At 42.0% G+C, this 19,245-nt stretch overlaps 2 protein-coding genes across 2 annotated transcripts in view; one reads left to right on the forward strand and one right to left on the reverse strand.

The window, feature by feature from the left end:
• The first annotated feature begins 1,364 nt into the window (after window positions 1–1,364).
• Window positions 1,365–10,056, forward strand: smarca5 (SNF2 related chromatin remodeling ATPase 5). Its single transcript, XM_071504511.1, has 24 exons — window positions 1,365–1,645; window positions 2,879–3,004; window positions 3,089–3,255; window positions 3,351–3,451; window positions 3,570–3,670; window positions 3,761–3,940; window positions 4,474–4,629; window positions 4,740–4,871; window positions 5,036–5,104; window positions 5,223–5,332; window positions 5,464–5,690; window positions 5,918–6,039; window positions 6,147–6,299; window positions 6,411–6,543; window positions 6,833–6,981; window positions 7,111–7,233; window positions 7,336–7,443; window positions 7,567–7,680; window positions 7,769–7,891; window positions 8,006–8,138; window positions 8,241–8,359; window positions 8,535–8,747; window positions 8,847–8,957; window positions 9,233–10,056. Exons 1-24 carry the CDS (start codon window positions 1,574–1,576, stop codon window positions 9,296–9,298), a joined length of 3,108 nt encoding a protein of 1,035 aa, XP_071360612.1. The 5' UTR covers window positions 1,365–1,573; the 3' UTR covers window positions 9,299–10,056.
• Window positions 9,730–19,245, reverse strand: part of frem3 (Fras1 related extracellular matrix 3) — a 29,887-nt gene continuing 20,371 nt past the window's right edge. The window contains exons 7-24 of the mRNA XM_071504510.1: window positions 18,236–18,385; window positions 17,938–18,147; window positions 17,169–17,366; window positions 16,922–17,086; window positions 16,333–16,515; window positions 16,083–16,213; window positions 14,883–15,041; window positions 14,413–14,716; window positions 14,190–14,321; window positions 13,750–14,081; window positions 13,371–13,563; window positions 13,168–13,272; window positions 12,704–12,831; window positions 12,469–12,603; window positions 12,042–12,168; window positions 11,736–11,923; window positions 11,503–11,649; window positions 9,730–11,417 (exon numbers count right to left, since the gene is read on the reverse strand). Coding sequence (XP_071360611.1) covers window positions 10,851–11,417; window positions 11,503–11,649; window positions 11,736–11,923; window positions 12,042–12,168; window positions 12,469–12,603; window positions 12,704–12,831; window positions 13,168–13,272; window positions 13,371–13,563; window positions 13,750–14,081; window positions 14,190–14,321; window positions 14,413–14,716; window positions 14,883–15,041; window positions 16,083–16,213; window positions 16,333–16,515; window positions 16,922–17,086; window positions 17,169–17,366; window positions 17,938–18,147; window positions 18,236–18,385 — 3,554 coding nt within the window. The 3' untranslated portion in view covers window positions 9,730–10,850. The remainder of the gene's footprint in view (window positions 11,418–11,502; window positions 11,650–11,735; window positions 11,924–12,041; window positions 12,169–12,468; window positions 12,604–12,703; window positions 12,832–13,167; window positions 13,273–13,370; window positions 13,564–13,749; window positions 14,082–14,189; window positions 14,322–14,412; window positions 14,717–14,882; window positions 15,042–16,082; window positions 16,214–16,332; window positions 16,516–16,921; window positions 17,087–17,168; window positions 17,367–17,937; window positions 18,148–18,235; window positions 18,386–19,245) is intronic.

Below are 19,245 nucleotides of genomic sequence, written 5' to 3' on the forward strand. Positions count from 1 at the left end.
TCCGCAGTTGTTTAATTTTGAGTAACAAAGTCAGGGGTCGTCTGTGCGCAACGTTTTTAACGTTTCTGAATCACAAAATTTAAATGTAGTCAAACCGTCGTTGAGATATCTGAGCACTTCTAAGACGTTTCTGTACAGTAGATGTGCTGCATTCAAGTACTCCTTGTGCAAACCCACTTCGGAACTCTCAAGTGCTCACATCAGTACTAATGCCATAGAATAAATATACTTCATAACAAGTAAAAGCCCTGCGTTCAATATTTTAGCTAAGTAAAACTTCTCAGACTTGGTGGAAGACTGTTCCAGAGCTGGAATGGAGATGTTAATCCACGCCTTTATCTCTTCACAACTGGATTATTGTAACTCTCTTTTTACCTGTCTGAACAAATCTTCCCTTCAGCGCTTTTAACCAAATCAAACAGATGGACACATATGACACCTATTTTAGCTTCTCTGCACTGGCTTCCCATTAATTTTAGAATCTAGTTTTAGTTCACACTTTTAAAGCTTTACATGGACAGACCCCAGAATACATCACAGAGCTCCTTCACCCCCACACTACAAATTGAGCTCTTAGGTTCCCTGCCCTGGGTCCTAAACTCTGGAAGAGTCTTCCACCAAGTTTGAGAACCCTGGAATCAGTGGACTCTTTTAAAAAATAGCTGAAAACCCATCTGTTCAGACAGGCTTTTAGGTAGCATGTGGTATTTTATGCTGGTGTCTTTTATCTATTTCCCTCTTGTATATCTTCTTGTATGCATATTTCATTTTTATTTTTGCTTTCATTTGATGTATTTTGTTCGTTTGATTTTATTCTTTGAATTGTGAACACTAGTGACTAGTGTCTCTGTGCTACATTAATAAACTTTACTTACTTACTTACTTAAAAGTAATGGTATAATTAGGAAAATGTGCTGAAGAATTAAATATACCCAATATAAATGTGTATATTTTTTAAAGACTGGATGCAGGAAGTGCACTGCTTTAGAAATGTGGAATTTGGCATGTGGAACTTTATTTGGCCAAGTTAATCTCAGCTTTTATGAAGTTAAATCAAGTCAATTTATTTATGAAGCACATTTAAAAGCAAAAAAAACGTTGACAAAAGTGAGAATACATTATGGGATTATGGGAAAGCACAATCTATGAAATAAACAGGGTGAAAAACAACAGCATAACCAATTGAATAGTGATAACATAAGATAACACGATAAATATACATTGACACAAATTTTCCTGAGGAGTTGTATATAAAAGCAGTTTTCATGATATTTTTGGAAGACGGCAGAATGTCAACATTTCCAACAGTATCTGAAGGCAGCACCCCCAGATCTCGCGATAGAGCGCACACCGGGTAACGTTAGCTCCGTGTAAACGCGGGTGCCCGAGAAAAACCTTGCTAGCGCGGATGTACCGCCTGTGACCAACCGGTGTGTCTTTCATTAAAAACAAGAGGATAGTTCCCATTTACCGCGACAAAGTTCGGGAAATCTTCAACGGCTCGTACACGGGATCACATAAGGCACCCGATAACGGACGATATATCTGGATCGAAGAGGAAATTCGATTGAAAATGTCCGAGAGCGCAAACTGCGTGGAACAGCGGGAAGAGCAAACTGAACTTGAAGAAGCCGGAGGAGCGGAGGTAAGATGGTTTAAAATGGGCATTGTCTTCTCTCAACACCGCGTACAATGTCTTACAAAAGCCGCAACATAAGTTTATAACTTTGACCCCCGCTCATCTCTTAACTACGGATTTCTCGAAGTCGGCTGTGTGAAACTTTCACTTCGTCAACGTTAATGCGGGCTGTTTGTGCTAGTTAGCTAGCTGCGGCGGCGCTATCATTAGCTCTCGACAACAGCAGCCTAGTCCCGGACACTCGGGACTGAAGCTAACGTAACAGCACGGAGCAGCAACGAGGCCAGTCCGTTTCATAAGCACTCATACTACTGGCCTAGCCCCGGCAGCTACCCATTGATCACCGCGTTAAACGTCACGGCGAGCTCTTTGTCTACTCCCGGACGAGATTTACTGAGTGAGTTGTTCGTAACTGCGATCCGGCTTTTGGAAAGCCTCGTAAAGACAACTACAGAGCAGCACCCCGCTCAGCTGTCCCATCTGCGTCTTTGTTGTCGGGGGGGCGGCAGTGAAGCAATGGCTGTTGTTACTGAAGAGGGATGCTGCTGTAGCGCTGCCTGTCTGCAACTTGGCTTTGCTTTTGGTGCTCAGTTTCGACTAGTATGTAATAATGATAATGTTAAAAATAATAAGAGCCAAAAATTAGCAGAATTTCTTTCGTCTTTGCATTTCAGACATCTAGAAAAGATAAAAATAGTATTTTAGCTTATATGTACTAAACAGAAGTATAGTACAACTAAGTGACTTTAATGAAACTTGAAGACAACACGTGAGTATATTATCTACTATACAAATATGACGCATAAAAAACAAGTAAATTCTGTAAACACCAACATAAATAATGACTGCAAAGTGTATTAGAGTGGATTGACTAAGTGATGATTATATCATATATGCTAAAAAAAAAAAGAATACATGTAATTAACACATGCAGCTTTTGCAGTACTATTGGGTGGTGGTGTCTGCAGAGTGCAGATGACATTGTAAGCAGTATAAACTGGACTGTTACTACACTATTAGTATCAAAAACCATGTGTGTGTCTTACGATGCAAAGGCAGAAGGTAAACAACTGGTGAGCATTACTGACTCTTAGTGGACACTAAGCAGAAGGGGCAAAAGACCTGAAGAGAAATGGTTTTCCTTATCAGTTTGTCTAGTTTCTACAAGTCTTCTGTTGCTGAAAAAAACAGAATAGCCACTAAACAAAACTATTTTCTTTTCATCTTTTTTCTGTTCAGGAGAAGTCTGACTCTTCAGATGCTGGAAAAGAGTCCTCCTCAGATGCCGGTCCTGATGGACAAGATGCATCCTCCTCCTCCTCATCCAAAACGAAAGATTCTGCTCCAGGTTATGAAGAGAAAGTGGTAAGGACTCTGGACCTTACATTGCACACCACAACTCTCGGTTCTTGAATAAATAAGTTAAAAGGGCTTTCTTCCTGTGTGTAGCAAACAGACCGGACCAACCGATTTGAGTACCTGCTGAAGCAAACAGAGTTGTTTGCTCATTTCATCCAACCAGCTGCACAGAAGACCCCCACCTCCCCCTTGAAGATGAAACCGGGACGTCCTCGCATCAAGAAAGATGAGAAACAAAACCTGCTCTCTGCCGGAGAGTGAGTACACAGCTACACAATACAGATTATGCAATTTTTATCACGTCTGCTCCCATTTTGATGATGACATATTGTGTCTTTTCTGTGTTTGACAGCAACCGTCACCGCCGCACAGAGCAAGAGGAGGACGAAGAGCTTCTGAATGAAAGCACCAAGACTACTAATGTCTGCGCTCGCTTTGATGAATCTCCCTCCTGTAAGCAATAACCTGTTTTTATTTAAGCTTCAGATGAGGGACCCTTGAGCACAGGCCTTTAGAAAATACATATTATGGGCAGGAGTGATATTTATTTTTTTTCCTGTTTCTCATCTAGACGTCAAAACAGGAAAAATGAGGGACTATCAGGTCCGTGGTCTTAACTGGCTCATTTCTTTGTATGAAAATGGCATCAATGGCATCCTCGCTGATGAAATGGTCAGTACTTTCTCACTGTTACCACTACATTTCAATATGGATACCTTTTTTTGTGTGCCTCACAAACCCACTCTGTTTGCTGTTTCTTAGGGTTTGGGTAAGACTCTCCAGACTATTGCCCTGCTGGGTTACATGAAGCACTACAGAAACATCCCTGGTCCCCACATGGTGTTGGTGCCCAAGTCCACCCTGTACAACTGGATGAATGAGTTCAAGCGATGGGTGCCTTCTCTTCGTGCAGTCTGCCTGATCGGAGACAGAGATGAGAGGGTAGGCTCCGTCGAAATGTTGTGATTCTCTGGAAAGCAAGATTTAACTGAAAACATTTGATTGATTGATTTGGTCTTTACCTTCTAATGGTTCCTTTTTGCGATATTACATTGTGCTTGTTTGGTCAACCATTCAACGTCTTACCACAGTAGCTCAGGTTTTGTGCAGAATCGGGGGGGGGGGGGTTTGATGTGTGTAGCATATATATCAGCAAAACCATGCATTACAAGTTTATTTTTACTGACAGTATGTGTCAAGGCGAGGAAGAGGAGCGAGGAGATGCTATAAATGTCAACAGCATGCACAAAATTCTTTTTGGGGTACTTAATATGTCACTAAGTGCTACGGCTAACTATAGCTTCGCTAATGAGAAATAACTCAATCACTCACTCTTGTTTGTAAGTGATAATTGTCTATCCAAAACTGTGTTTATGATTGGCGAGACTAACATGCAAAAGTTGCTGTGTGTAAATCCAGGTAAATATCACAAAACAGATGCAACAAAACACGAAACATTTTTGCTTCATTCTCAGACTGCCCTGATCAGAGATGTGCTGCTGCCAGGAGAGTGGGACGTGTGCGTCACATCCTACGAGATGCTCATCATTGAAAAAGCTGTGTTCAAGAAATTCAACTGGAGATACCTGGTTATTGATGAGGCCCACAGGATCAAGAATGAGAAATCCAAGGTCAGGCAGCTACTGGAATAGAATGGTTATTTGCATGTGTTACAACTACTTTGTTTTACATTAAATGTTAATGCCTAGCAAAGCTTAAGTTGCTCCTTGTTTTCCCACAGCTATCAGAAATTGTGCGAGAATTCAAGACCACCAATCGTTTACTGCTGACTGGAACACCCTTGCAAAACAATCTCCATGAGCTGTGGGCTCTGCTGAACTTCCTGCTGCCTGATGTCTTTAACTCAGCAGAGGTGAGAATGGACAAGAAATGCACAGGATCAAGAGGGAATATTACTTGGAAGTATTAACTCTCTGGTTTAAACAGAAAACATAACCTCCACACTTTCAGGTGGTTATTTAACGGAAAAGTGTTTTTGCCTTCTGTTACTAACTTAATTAAAATTTTTTCCCGAAGGACTTTGACTCCTGGTTTGACACAAACAACTGCTTGGGTGACCAGAAGTTGGTTGAACGTCTTCACACTGTACGTATTGAATGTTCTTGATGACAACTTCAAAATAACCCCTTTTCTTTTTATCAATATATATTATTCTTAGTTGCATTAAAACACTCTTTTTACCTGCCATTTTCTGTGCGTGTAGGTTCTGCGTCCTTTCTTGCTCCGTCGTATAAAAGCTGACGTGGAAAAGACCCTGCTCCCTAAAAAAGAGATCAAGATGTATGTGGGCCTGAGCAAGATGCAGCGAGAGTGGTAAGCATCCTCAGTTGAGCTTTACTTGCTTAAAATGAATCCTAAACGTCTTACTTTTTTCTGCACCTGGTTATTGACTTTAAATTGTTGTACACAATTAAGTAATATTGACTCATGTTACAACCCAACAGGTACACAAAGATTCTGATGAAGGACATTGACATTCTGAACTCGGCGGGTAAGATGGACAAGATGCGCCTGCTGAACGTTCTCATGCAGCTGAGGAAATGCTGCAACCATCCGTACCTGTTTGACGGAGCTGAGCCAGGGCCTCCATACACAACTGACCTCCACCTGGTGGTGAACAGCGGCAAGATGGCGGTGCTGGACAAGCTGCTACCCAAGATGAAGGCGCAGGGTATGTAGATCCCCACTGGAAACGATTCCCTTTCATCGACTATTTTGGAAATTCAAAACATGTTCATATCAGAACATTGAGGTAATATAGTTTGAGATTGTCTCCATTGTTGAATAAAAATGGGTTTCAGCATATGTTCTTCACATTAGTTGAGACTTATAAACATATTCACAGGTAATTAAGCTTTTCTCTACATTTAATTGACAACCACTGTCCCTTCCTCCCAGGTTCCCGTGTGCTCATCTTCAGTCAGATGACCAGGATGCTGGACATCTTGGAGGACTACTGCATGTGGAGGAACTATGGATACTGCCGCCTGGATGGTCAGACGCCTCATGAGGAAAGACAGGTGAGATGCGTACTCCTCAAACTGTATAATCAGACAAAACGAGACAAAACTATTCATTGAGCGTAATATGAGACACTGCAGTTTATTTTTTCTTTGTGTGTTTTCAGATCTCTATCAATGCATACAATGAGCCCAACAGCTCTAAGTTCATCTTCATGTTGAGCACCAGAGCTGGTGGGCTGGGTATCAACCTGGCTACAGCTGATGTTGTCATCCTCTACGACTCAGACTGGAACCCTCAAGTCGACCTGCAGGCCATGGTAAGTACTTGTGCTGTGATCTCTCCGTTCCTTACTAAGTAGGAAAGGGGTGGAAACTGTAACACTGTTTGTGTCAGAGGCGGGAATAATGACTCATCTTTTTCATTTCAGGACCGAGCTCACAGGATTGGTCAGCAGAAACAGGTGCGCGTCTTTCGTTTCATCACCGAAAACACAGTGGAGGAGAGGATCGTAGAGAGGGCTGAGATGAAACTGCGCCTGGACTCCATTGTCATCCAGCAAGGTAATTTGTCTCACGTATTTGAAGTCAGCCTAGCTGCAAAACCATGTTTTAGCATCTTAACGTGGGCTATTGGCATGATGGGGGGGGGGGGAAGTTTGTGCCTCCCTTAACTGAAAAAGATTTGATTTAAGATTGAAAATGATGATCAAGAATAAGAGGCCACAGTTCACATAATAGTACAGAATAAAAAACAATGAAAGTTGTATGGTTGTGTTTATATGGTACTTAAAATAAGATAGGGGGTCATGAGTAAGTCAAGTAAGTAAGTTTTTTTGTTTTTGTTTAACAGGAAGACTTGTGGATCCAAGCGCAAACAAGCTGGGCAAGGATGAGATGCTGTCCATCATCCGCCACGGTGCCACGCATGTGTTTGCTTCCAAAGAGAGTGAGATCACAGATGATGACATTGATGCAATCCTGGAGAGAGGTGAAAGGAAGGTGAGTCTGGATGCATGAGAGAGAAGAATCTATGGATGCTATTCCCAATAAAAGTTTTTTGTCTTTTTTTTTTGGTATGAATTCTAAATTTTGCTGGACAATTCAAACTCTGATCTTGTCATATACTAGACAATGGAGATGAAGGAGAAACTGTCTTCCCTGGGTGAGAGCTCTCTGAGAAACTTCACCATGGACACAGAGAACAGCAGTGTGTACACATTTGAAGGAGAGGACTACAGAGAGAAGAAAAAGGTAGAGAGACTAACAACATCAATATTGAGTCTGTAATTGTCTCATTCCAACACCATGAACCTTAGAAGCTTTACCTTGTTCCCCTTCTCTGTCTTCATTCAGGTCATTACCAACTGGATCGAGCCACCCAAGAGGGAAAGGAAAGCCAATTACGCTGTGGATGCCTACTTCAGAGAAGCCCTGCGAGTCAGTGAGCCCAAAGCACCCAAGGTATGGCCGGATCCATCTAAAAACACCCCCAGGATATAAAGCATTAATGCAACAGAATGTTTAATCACAATGGCATGCTATGCTGTTTGTGGAGTAACGTGTTATTTGACCCCAATTTTCCAGGCTCCTCGTCCTCCCAAGCAGCCAAACGTCCAGGACTTCCAGTTCTTCCCTCCGCGTCTCTTTGAGCTTTTAGAAAAGGAAATTCTGTTCTATCGGAAGACCATAGGCTACAAGGTACAAAGACATTTTCCAGACAAGGGTGAGGTTGCTATTAATGTCATTACAAATGTCTCTAAGTTGGTCTGTGGCTCTGTCTTTTTAGGTTCCACGTAATCCGGACATGCCGAACTCTGCTCAGGTGCAGAAAGAGGAACAGGCTAAGATTGATGAGGCCGAGGCTCTCACAGAGGAAGAACTGGAGGAGAAGGAGAACCTCTTGCAACAGGTGCTGATTATGCTCGTGCTATACTATCAATTTATGGCTGCATCTCCAAGTGAAATCTTCTTATAACTTGGATTTTGAGTGTGCATATTTTGATCAACTGTACCTTCATTGCAGGGATTTACTATTTGGAACAAACGTGACTTCAACCAGTTCATTAAAGCCAATGAGAAGTGGGGAAGAGATGATATTGAGAACATTGCCAGAGAAGTGGAGGGAAAAACTCCAGAAGAAGTCATGGAATATTCTGGTAATGACTCAGTTTTCTTTTTCTCTTCTATCCAGAAAGCAAACCCAAACTTTTTCCTTGCTTGCAAATTTTGTGATTTAATGTTTGTGTTTGTTCTTGCAGCTGTATTCTGGGAGCGCTGCAATGAGCTGCAGGATATTGAGAAGATCATGGCCCAGATAGAGAGAGGAGAGGCCAGGATTCAGAGAAGGATTAGCATCAAGAAAGCACTTGACTCAAAGGTAGCTGACTGTCAGCCATATGGCTGTTCATTTCTGGTTTAAACTACCTAACTAGCTTAATCTCATTAAATACTGAACCTTTAAATCTTGCTCTGATTAATCAATTGTCTCTTCATTATATTCTGTTCCTGATTAATGAGTGGTCCCACAATGTATTTGTCATCTCTTTGCTCAGATTGGTCGCTACAAGGCTCCCTTCCATCAGCTTCGGATTTCCTACGGCACCAACAAAGGCAAGAACTACACAGAGGAAGAGGACCGCTTCCTCATCTGTATGCTCCACAAGTTGGGCTTCGACAAGGAAAGTGTCTACGATGAGCTCCGTCAGTGCATCCGTAACTCACCTCAGTTCCGCTTCGACTGGTTCCTCAAATCCAGGACTGCCATGGTGAATTTTTTTGCACCATTTCCCCTGTATTTTTATTTTTTTGTTGTTGTTTTAAAATGTTGATTTATGGTTTAAATTTTTTGTGATTTTGTTGTACAGGAGCTCCAAAGGCGATGCAACACCCTGATTACGCTGATAGAGAGAGAGAACATGGAGCTGGAAGAGAGGGAGAAGGCAGAGAAAAAGAAACGAGGCCCAAAAACTGGCTCGGTGAGTCCATCCTCATATTACAGGAAGCAAGCCACTTGTTTGTCAAAGCTATATTGTTTAATTTTAAACTAATCGTTGTGTAGAGCTGGGTATTGTTTGCATTTTTTTCAATATTAGTGATTATTTTTAATACCTTTGAGTATAATTGGCAAATTTGTGATTTCAATAAGCAACTAAGTAATTAAAGAATAAGTAAGCGACACAAAGCTGATGGATTGACAGTTTTTGGTGTATACTAAATTTGTGATCGTAAATCATTTTCTCCTCTTTCACAGGCTCAGAAAAGAAAGTCGGAGGGAACCCCAGATGGTCGTGGTCGCCGGAAAAAGCTCAAGTTGTGAAGCTGTTGATGGCCGACAGTATCAGAATTCAAGAGCAGCAGCCAGCTCTGGTACCATTAGTTCTAGTGTCTGTGTTTGTTTTGCAGGCCGTGATAATGTACTGTGTAAAACTCCCTGATGGACTGATCTGGTTGTCTTAGGTTGTAGGAAGTGCTCCTTTACAAGCCTGCCTTGTTGTCACTGACCTAAACACTGCAGCTGTGCTGGTTTAGTTTTTTGTTTGCTAGTCTTTTTTTACTAGTACTTAATTGAAATAAATGTATTTATGCCTGTTGTTGTACTACATTCCATTGCTTGAAACAAAATGTACTCCCTTTTTTTAAGAAAACATTTGTTCTTCCTATGTGAAGTAGAAAATGTCTTTTTGAACGTCACAAATAAATTCCCCCTTTTTTAAAAAAATGTGTTCACTCTGGTGAATAAGACACTGATTCAAAAAACAACATTTATATTTGGCAGTTGAAGTGTACAAACATCCAAACTCTTGAAATTGACACAAACTTAATAAGCCGTAAAAGGCTACTAACAATTGGCACATTACAATATAATGTCACCTGTAAGTATATTCATAATTTTGATACTGCACTTATTTTTTCAGAATTTGATCAACAAACTAGAAAGACGTTATAGTTCATAATTTTTCAAGTTTCATCAGGGTGTAATAATACCTTTTTTTTTTCATAGTCCCGCATTGATATGTACACAGATTGTTTTGCATCTGAATTCAGCCATATTAACCTGAAATATATATATATATATATATATATATATATATATATATATATATATATATATATATATATATATATATATATATATATATATATATATATATTAAAAAAAAAAGTAATTATGCATTCTCAAGACAAATGACAACATTTACAATCCCTTTCAATGACACCATAGTGGTATTGTGAACTCGGCAGTGGGCAAGTATACTGCAGGCTTTTTAAAGCACAACAGAAAAATAAGAAAAATACCAATAAAAATCATTTATCACATTATCATTCATTTAGGTCAGCTTCAACTAACATTCAGTCCATTTTGTGCTACTCTCCACAAAACAAAATAATGAACACAGTGAATCAGTAATAAAAACTTGGTAAACTAATTATTTTTAAAGGAACATAGGAAATAGTTTTATGAAATTTTAAAATGGTTTCCTTTTACTTGGTAAATAATTGCGTTTAGGGATTTTCATGCATTTGCAAACATTGGATAAAGGGATATTTTACAACTTGGCACCCAGTGAGGCAGGTGAATATCTTAGGGGCCTGTACGTACATCCATGATTCAGAATATGCTGCAAAAAAGAAGAACCTATAGTACTTTACAGCAAGAACAAACCATCATCAGAGATCAGTAAGCCTCAGAAAACTGGTGAATTCTCTGCATGTGGGCCCTAAGCACTGACGTATTGTGCTGTCCACAGGTTGTTCTGGGCTTCAGTGCTACAAGAGTTGGGCATTGAAGGCACAATGGTGGAGGAGACCAGATCATAGTCTTTTTAATAGGGTGTTTAATAGGTGTTCCAGGTGGAGACGGTCCATATCTAGACCTCAGAGCTGTCTGAATTGCTCCACATGCGCGCTGGACCTTGGCTGTAGCCACTGTAGGCAGAAGAGGAGGAGGTGGTGTAAGGAGGGAACTGGGTGTTCTTTTCCCTCTTCTTGCGCCGTAGCAGCAGGATGACAATGGTGGCGATAAGGCAGATAAGGAGGATCAGACCTGCAAGGCCCACTAACATTGGCAGGGTGGAGCTGTCAGCCGGCTGTCTGCCAGAACTCTCCAGCAGGGGGCGCTCCAGGAGAGGATCGCGATTAGGAGACCAGGGTTGGCGCTGGCTGACCACCATGCGGTCTGCTCGGTCCAGTGCGATGTGCTGGATGTTGGTGCCCCTGTTGTTTTCAACACCTATGTCCTGGGTCAGAGCAGGCCCAGATAAAGCAGGGGCGGCACGACGGTGGCGAGAGGCCCTGTCAGAGATCTGGGGCTGCTCAACAGAGGACATACTGTGATGGAGGTACTCCAGACTGCGCTTGCCAATGTTGCGGTTGGCGTTTTCTCTGGAGCGGACAGTGTAGATAGTGTGGATGAACCATTCTCGACCAGCAGCCACCTGGGGAAGAAAGATATTTGAACCTATTCCTTTGATGTTTAATCATTTATGCAATACATGAATATAGTTTAATACTTATCAAAACCTGGAAAAGTGGAGATGAAGACAGCGTAAAGCCATCTGATCCCGGCTGTCTGACCAAAGGCAGGGCTCCAGCTGTGTCTTGGGCCAGTGTGGCCTTGAAAGCAACATCACCAAATGCTGATGCTTGAGTCTCTGGCTGGGCCTTGTCCTGCAGAACCACACACAGAAATCAGAAATGTGATCTAATAGTTTTGGCTTCCACAGCACACTACAGTAGTTTCTTTTACATCTTACCAGGATCTTGAATCTGTAAAGCAGAGATGGAGCGTCTGCCAGGCATCCATACTCCTTGTTAGTGGGGTTGTATTTGGGAACGTAGCCATCTGCTCCTGTGCAGAGGAAGACTTTCTCAATGCTGCAGGAGAAGGAGTCACCCAGGTTCTGGACTGGGTCCACCATCACTCGACCGTAAATCATGGAGCCTGAAGCAAAAGACGGATGAAATGGTAAGGGAAAATACAACATGGGATGCTGATGGTGTCATCATCAGTCCTCAGCTGTAATGTTACTTAAAGCCACTAGATGGCGGTGTTGTAGTACCGTCTGAAAAAGCAGCATCAGTCCCTTCTCCAAAGCCCATGGAGCCATCAGACAACCACAACTCCTTCTTGGACAGCAGGAACATCTGAGTGTTGAGGCTAAACTCAGCTGCCACTGGGTCACTCACCTGGAGCACATAACAAGGGTTACCATACACAGGACAGATGGGTTTTCATGAAATTGGAAGATATTGCAAAATGTAAGACGTAATTTTGTAATAAATGTATTTGTTAACACTGAAAATCTGTTATGTAACTTGCTTCCATGCACAAATGTAGCAGTCCCAAAAAAATAAATAAATAAATAAAAATTTAAGCCATATTTATCTTATTTAAAAGTTTAAATTATTGTTAATGTGGTCTTTTTTTAAATATGGGTTCTACTATTGTGAAAGAAATTAGATTTTTGGGTGGATATACAGGCTAACCTGCTGGAAGCGTATGTCCATGTCAAAGGTAAGAGGCTCTCTTGGGTGGCAGACAGGAGGGATGCTGAACTCCCCATTGGGGGAGGCAATGCAGGGAACCAGCTTCACTGTGTAGGTCCCAGAGTAGTCTCGCACCTACATGTCACACACAAAGACAGGAACCATGTTAGTACTTTGTATTAAGTTGGTGAATTCTTAACTGCAGCAGGAAAGTTTTCAAGGTATAGTGACTCACAGCAAAGTCTGAGACAAAACTCCACTGCTGCATTGGCTGGTTGTATGTAGGCTCGGTCCTGACCAGGGCAAGAGTGAACGTTAGCCCAGGGTGGTCAGCACACATCACCATGGATGACACGCTGGTTCCTGAAAACAAACGTGCACAGTCATAAATCTTTACAGCTGCACTTTGTCCAAACTAAAACTAGTGACACTGTCCACCTTCTTATTTATAGAGTGACCTTTTGTATTGTTTGTGCCACTTGCTTCCTAACTGTAAACGCTGAAGGGTGATTTGACATTTGCTGAAATGACCTCTGGCACTTTCACACAGGAAGGACCCTTAATGTGGAACTCCAGAAATAGATGAAGAGAGGATGCGGGCCACAGGGTAATCCAATAGGAGGTTGCTTGTATAGAATGACCACACAAGATAGGTTGTGGGTGTGTGTGTCTGTGTGCATATGGGCACCACCCTCTTACCTGGATGAGACATAACAAACTGTCCCCTGAAGCGAGACTCGGTCTTGAAGTTGACAACCAGACGGCCCTCCTCATTGATACGCATGCTGGTGGGGTACATGGCTCCTATGACAACAGAGATTTTATAGTACTTAGCAAATTAACATACATTTTTTCTCTCTATGTCAGCATCAACAGGGAGCAGCATTGGTCCTAGAACGTACCTTGTAGCTCAGCTTCAGGAGGGCTGCCAATGCCATCCTGCCACAGAATAGCTGTATCATACACAAATGTGAGTTTGAGCTCTGACTGCAGGTCAAAGTGCTGCCAGCCTCCCACAGCCACAGGAGAGTGGAAGACATAGGACACAAACAGTGGAACGCGCAAGGTGACATAGGACTGGACGAGGTTCAACACCTAAATGAGGAAAAAACAGACATTGTGGAGGATATTTTAGGGTGTTCATACTCTGCAGAGTGGATTTACTTTGCCCCTGAGGGCAAATCCACTGAATTCTTGGATTCCATTGAAATGAATGAATTTTGCTGCAAAATCTTAGTCTAGTTGCAAAAACTGCTGTTTTTGCCTTTATGTATTCCCTACCTGTCCATCAGTGCCAATGGAACCTCCACAGTCATTCAGCAGCTCGGACATGTCAAAGTAGCTGGTGAACTCCCAGAGGCAGGCCTCTAAGTTGAGGTTCCTGTAGAAGCGCAGGGAGTTGGCTGAACGCATGATAGCGCTGTACTGGTAGGGTGAAGTCTCGCCAATGATTTCCGGGTTCTTTGTTGCATCAGTGATGAAGCCATATCCAGTTTGGATTTCATTGAAGTCCAGTAAGTTGGAGCAGCGGTGGTTGCCCACACGTGTGCCATCTGGGCTCAGGGTAAGCTCAAAGTTGGACAGAGGTCTAGTGGAGATCACTGGCAACATGCCTGTCAAGAGGGGAAAGTTTGTTCTTATCACGCAAGATAAGGATTTAGTTGAGATGAATAAATGTTAATGATCATATATAAAAAGCTGCAAACAGATTTACGGCTCACCATCCATGTGAGGCATGTTCACAGTCAGTTTGATAAGGTTGGGGAAGTCTGGGTCATCTGGGCCTGTGTAACGGATCTTGGCAGAGAAAGGTTCAGCTCCAACAGTACCTGGGATACGAGGCTGACACATACCTGCAAACAGTTCAAGTCAGTTAAACCAATTAACTCCATACTCAGCATAAATCTGCACTCGTCACCCACATCTCTTGTGCCTTCCACTCACCCTCGTCCTTGCTGATCACAGCAATGGGACTGGAGAGCTCCAGGCCTGCATCTCCATTGGCATTGAAGGCTCTTGCTGCACATTGAACCCTGGAGCCGGCTTGGAAGTAGATTGAATCTAAGGTGACTGACTTGGTGTTGGTGAAGAAAGTGTTAGTGTCCACCTCCCTCATGGGGCTGGTCACTCCATCTGACCCAGTGGGAGCACTGACCAGCCAGCGGTACTCGGTAAGAGTGTCGTTAATGTTCTCCGCAGAGCAGATGGAACCAGTTTTATCAAAGTCATGGTACTTAGGGTTGCAGGCCTGCCAGAGAAGGTAAACCAGATGCTGAATGAAAATATCTTTCCACTTTAAATTTTTTAATAATAATACCAATACATTCAACATGATAATCAGCCCTGAAACAGACAAATGATTGGTTTAGATGGTAAGCTTTAGAGAAGTGTGGAAAAAGTACCATCCCACTCACCGTCACACACACAACAGGGTATCCATTGGGTGGGTGGGGCTTGTCTTTGGTTTTAGCAGTGTCATCATACATGAGTAGGGAAACCACCTGGGGCACCGCAGGGAAGGTAACATCTGCTACGCTGTCCATCTCCTCAATGTACACAATGGCCTTGTTCATCTAGCAAGAAGAAGAAAGGCATTGTTAGCTGGTTATCAACTTTAAAAACTGACCAAGACTTAAAATGTATCTCATTATGTCAATTCATTCATTAGTTCTGCTAATGAGGTTACATTTTCAGTCCGGACAGAGGAACAACTTACTAGATTCTGATGTAGATACTGCTGCTGTGTAGCCATTTATGAAACCCTTACATAATTCCCAAACCAGAGTGGGGGGGCATAGATGCATGTTCCTTTTTTCTTTGAATGCCTTGCTTCAAAAAAATCTATAGCAATAACATCCTCTAACACATTGCATTGACATAATGTACCATTTTCCTGAGACTGGCAACAAAATTTTGATGCAATATAAACTCCTGCAAAATTTGATGGCATTTCACATATACTGTATACTGTCTATGCGGTACTGCAGCAACATACATAGCCATAACTCAGTGGTCATGAGTCTGACAAACTTTACATTTTTCTACTTCTTGCACAAGGCCTTATATTCCCCGACTGCATTTAGGTATTCTCCAAAACATCAGCATGACTATCTATCACAAATTCTCTTCTGGTTCAGATGACAATAAAAAATGTGTTACAATTTTCTGTTATTATAGAGTGTGGCTTGGTGATGGGCTGTCCTCTCTGAGCACTTTCTCGTTAGATTGTCCATTCTTTCATCCACAGTAACAGCTCAAAACAGTTTAGTCAGAGGGAACCTATTTCTTTCACGTGAACAGTGCATGCCTGATGTGGAGTATATGGGTAGAATGTGACAGCTCTGTTTATAGGTTCGTCTACTGCTTGGCTCTGCTGGGACATTCCCCTCAGCATCTCATTCCAGAGGGAAAAGCTTTTTATAAGACTCTGTGGTTCAGGCGTGCTGACAGCAATGCCAGCTGCTGCCTGGCTATTTTAACACAGGCTGACATGACAGGGCGCATGCTCATGTGTGTACATATGAAGAACTGTACGTGTGCACACACAGGACCTTCTACTGCTTTATAATTGATTTTGTGTGTCTGCTTGTGTGTTTCGTGTGGCTTTGTCTCACCTGTATTTCAGCCACCATGTTGTCATCAGGCTTCATGTGTACAGTGAAGGCCTCTCTCATCTCTCTCTGACCATCATATAGGATCTCAATCTCCACAGAGTGTTCCCTCTCGTCTTCCTTGAACTCAACATCTTAGAAATGCCAGACAATGAAGTGAGGAATGATCAAAAACATAAAAATCTCCCCCAACGTAAATTTGTATCAGGAAGCATCGTGCAAAGTACTGTGTCAATTCAAACCCAGTTCTTACCCTCTGACAGAGGATTGTAGTCATCTCCAGAGGTTGCAGAGCCGTCTTTGGTGTGCACTCGCACCACTGAGACCTTTGAGGCGTCTCCAGTACGCAGGATGGGAATCTTCACTATTGCCACATCTCCTTTGACCTGGGGTTCACGCACACTGTACTTGATCTCAGAGAAACGGATGATGGGCTCTGGAACGGGAAACACGGTGAGCTCATGAACAATGAACACCATCAAAATTATGTATTTCACAACGCAGTTACTTTTAAACCACTGAAGTAGTTTTCTTGCTTCTGGGAGCATGGAAATATGGTTAACTAACAAAGAGTTTCCTGTTGGCATTTGGTAGAGAGTTCCTTGTTGTCAGACTCGCTCCCCTCGGCTGAAGCAGTTACGGATGAAGTGCTTTGCTCAAGAGAACCTTAGTAGTAGTGAGAGCAATTTAATCTTCCTGTCCACATAAATGAATCCCTTTGCTGTTATTTATGTTACTGCTCTAACGTATAAATGACTGTAACTGAATGTTTTAATGAATTTAGGGTCATTTAAATTTTCCAGTGCTTAAAATATATTTTTTTAAGTTGATAAAGCACTTACTGTCTTTCTCATCTGTGATTGTGACCAGTGCTTCCTTCTGCTCTCCAATAGAGGCTCCATATGAAGACTTGCTCTTTGGAGTTCCCAGGAGCAGGCGGAACTCCTCGTCCTCTTCATGGACAGAGTCGTCCATCAGGCTAACCACACACGGCTTCTCCGACTCACCTAGAGAAGGATTTTTAACATACCTAGTTCAGTGCTGCAGGTTATAGTGGTACCGATTAAAACCCAGAAAGGCATGTCTCACCTGGCAGGAAAGTGATGATTGATGCATCAGTATTGGGCCTCTCACTGTAGTCCATCATGACCTGAGCAGACCCCTGGCGAGTGTAACAGCGCACTGTGGACCTGAGGCTGATGTCTCCACTACGGTACAATATGGCTTTTACCTCCCCATCAGACTCATCCACCTTGTAGGTTCCTTCCTTAAACTGAACCTTTGGCACTGTAAGGACAAGAGTCCACCTGTTACAAGAACGTCTCACTGAATTTCAGTGAAGCTAGTGGTGGCAGCACTTTATTTCAACCACTCTCCTACATTTAACCTGTATAAGCACCTGTATAGAGACAATCACACATACTGTAGCACACCACAGTGTTATTCTAAGCAGAAAAAGGGACAAGTCAAAGTGTTCAATAATGTATTTCTCAACAACTATAACTGCAATAAAGCATTCTGCACCAATAATGCAGTATAACATAATGGTATTTGTAATGATGTGTAATGATATGTCACCTGTGAATGATTATATAAGTGTTAATAAATGTTTCATGACAGACTTTAAAATTGTCAATATGTAAAAGTGTTTTTCTTTGTAATTTATAAATGTATATAATAAACTTTAGACCCATATTAAATTAACCTATGAAAGATTTGTATAATAATTTAATAAACACTGATTACATTATGTAAACAAATAAAATAAACAAAATAAATAAATGTATAGAACATGGTAAAAAATATTGTTGGCATACCATAAATATATGCATGTTTAGATTCTATATTTGATACTCACAGTCAGTGACAGTATCATTGATGGTGATGGTGGTCTTGCTTGGTTCTCCCAACACAGCATTCATGGGCATCCGTAATACAAGGTCAAAAGTCTCAGGCCCCTCTAGCTCCGGCTGACCCAAATCGTCCAGGATGGTCACTCTAAATGTCTGCATTGTCACTCCAGGAGCAAAGTCTAGGTTGCGACTAATGCCGACATAGTCTAGTCCAGCTGCCAGAAGGAGAAGAAGCCATGCATCAACACCGCAAAGCAAAATCATGACTAAGTGCTGGTGATTCTGTCAAACTGCTGATCTTACCTTCTGCTGAGACGGGATCACTCTTCCTGGAGCGGACGGTGACAGTAGCTGTCTTGGACAGATCAGTCCCCGTCCTCCAAACCTTTACCTCAACGTAGCCTGAACTTTCATCCACAACATACTCAGGTTCCCCAAAGTACAATGAAGGCTCTGTGGTATTTGGGAAAAATAAAAAAAGTACAATAGGTTTGTTCAAAGAAGAGCTTCTATTCGAGGGACAGAGCAACATCTGTCAATCCACCCTGGACATTTGTATATTTGTGATTAATTTCTGAGTATATTTTGACTACATATCGTGCGGCTTTGTGATCAGGTTCAGTGTCAGACTGACATGACTAGCTGAGCAAACTCTCTCATTTATGACTCAGCATGGGAAGAGAGCTGTCATCCCTCTTATCCTGTCCTCCTTCCACCTTCCTCCTCCATTTATCTAAATCCAGACAGCTCTGTCTGAACTCAACGCCAAAGGGTCGAGGCTAAACCTGAAGAATAAGGACTGTGCTTGTGTGTGCACAGAGTGATGCATGAGTGAAGGGATGTTCTGATGATAGAGCAATTGATAAGCACTATGGCGAGGGGAGGTGGCAGAGACAGAGAGGCAACCCTCCACTTTGCAGAGGGAGAGGGCAAGAATTCAGACCCCTGGAACAAACTGTCAATTCATCTCTCTTCACTATGGCATAAAGCTGGTTTTCATCACATCTTTCCAGCCTGTGTGTTTAAAGATCAACTGATAGAGGTGCAGATTTGGGCCTTCAGCTATTCTGGATTATTAACTAAAGCAAAAAGAAAGAAAAGGTAGAGATAGAGAAATCTGCAATGTAAATGAAGGTACCAATTTCAAATAAGGGGTTGTGAATCGTAATTATAGGTGTTATTAATGCTTTATAGATCAGAACAAGATTTGCATTGCTAGGTAATGAAAAATCCTTTTGTTTTCGGCAATAACGCAGGATTACATTTTGGTTATCTATTAACAAATAATGGGATTCTCCCTTTCTCATTCATCA

Source organism: Trachinotus anak, unplaced genomic scaffold (genome assembly GCF_046630095.1).
Source record: "Trachinotus anak isolate AG129_WGS33_773 ecotype Australia unplaced genomic scaffold, CSIRO_AGI_Tana_v1 ptg000019l, whole genome shotgun sequence".
Taxonomy (NCBI): Eukaryota; Metazoa; Chordata; class Actinopteri; order Carangiformes; family Carangidae; genus Trachinotus; species Trachinotus anak.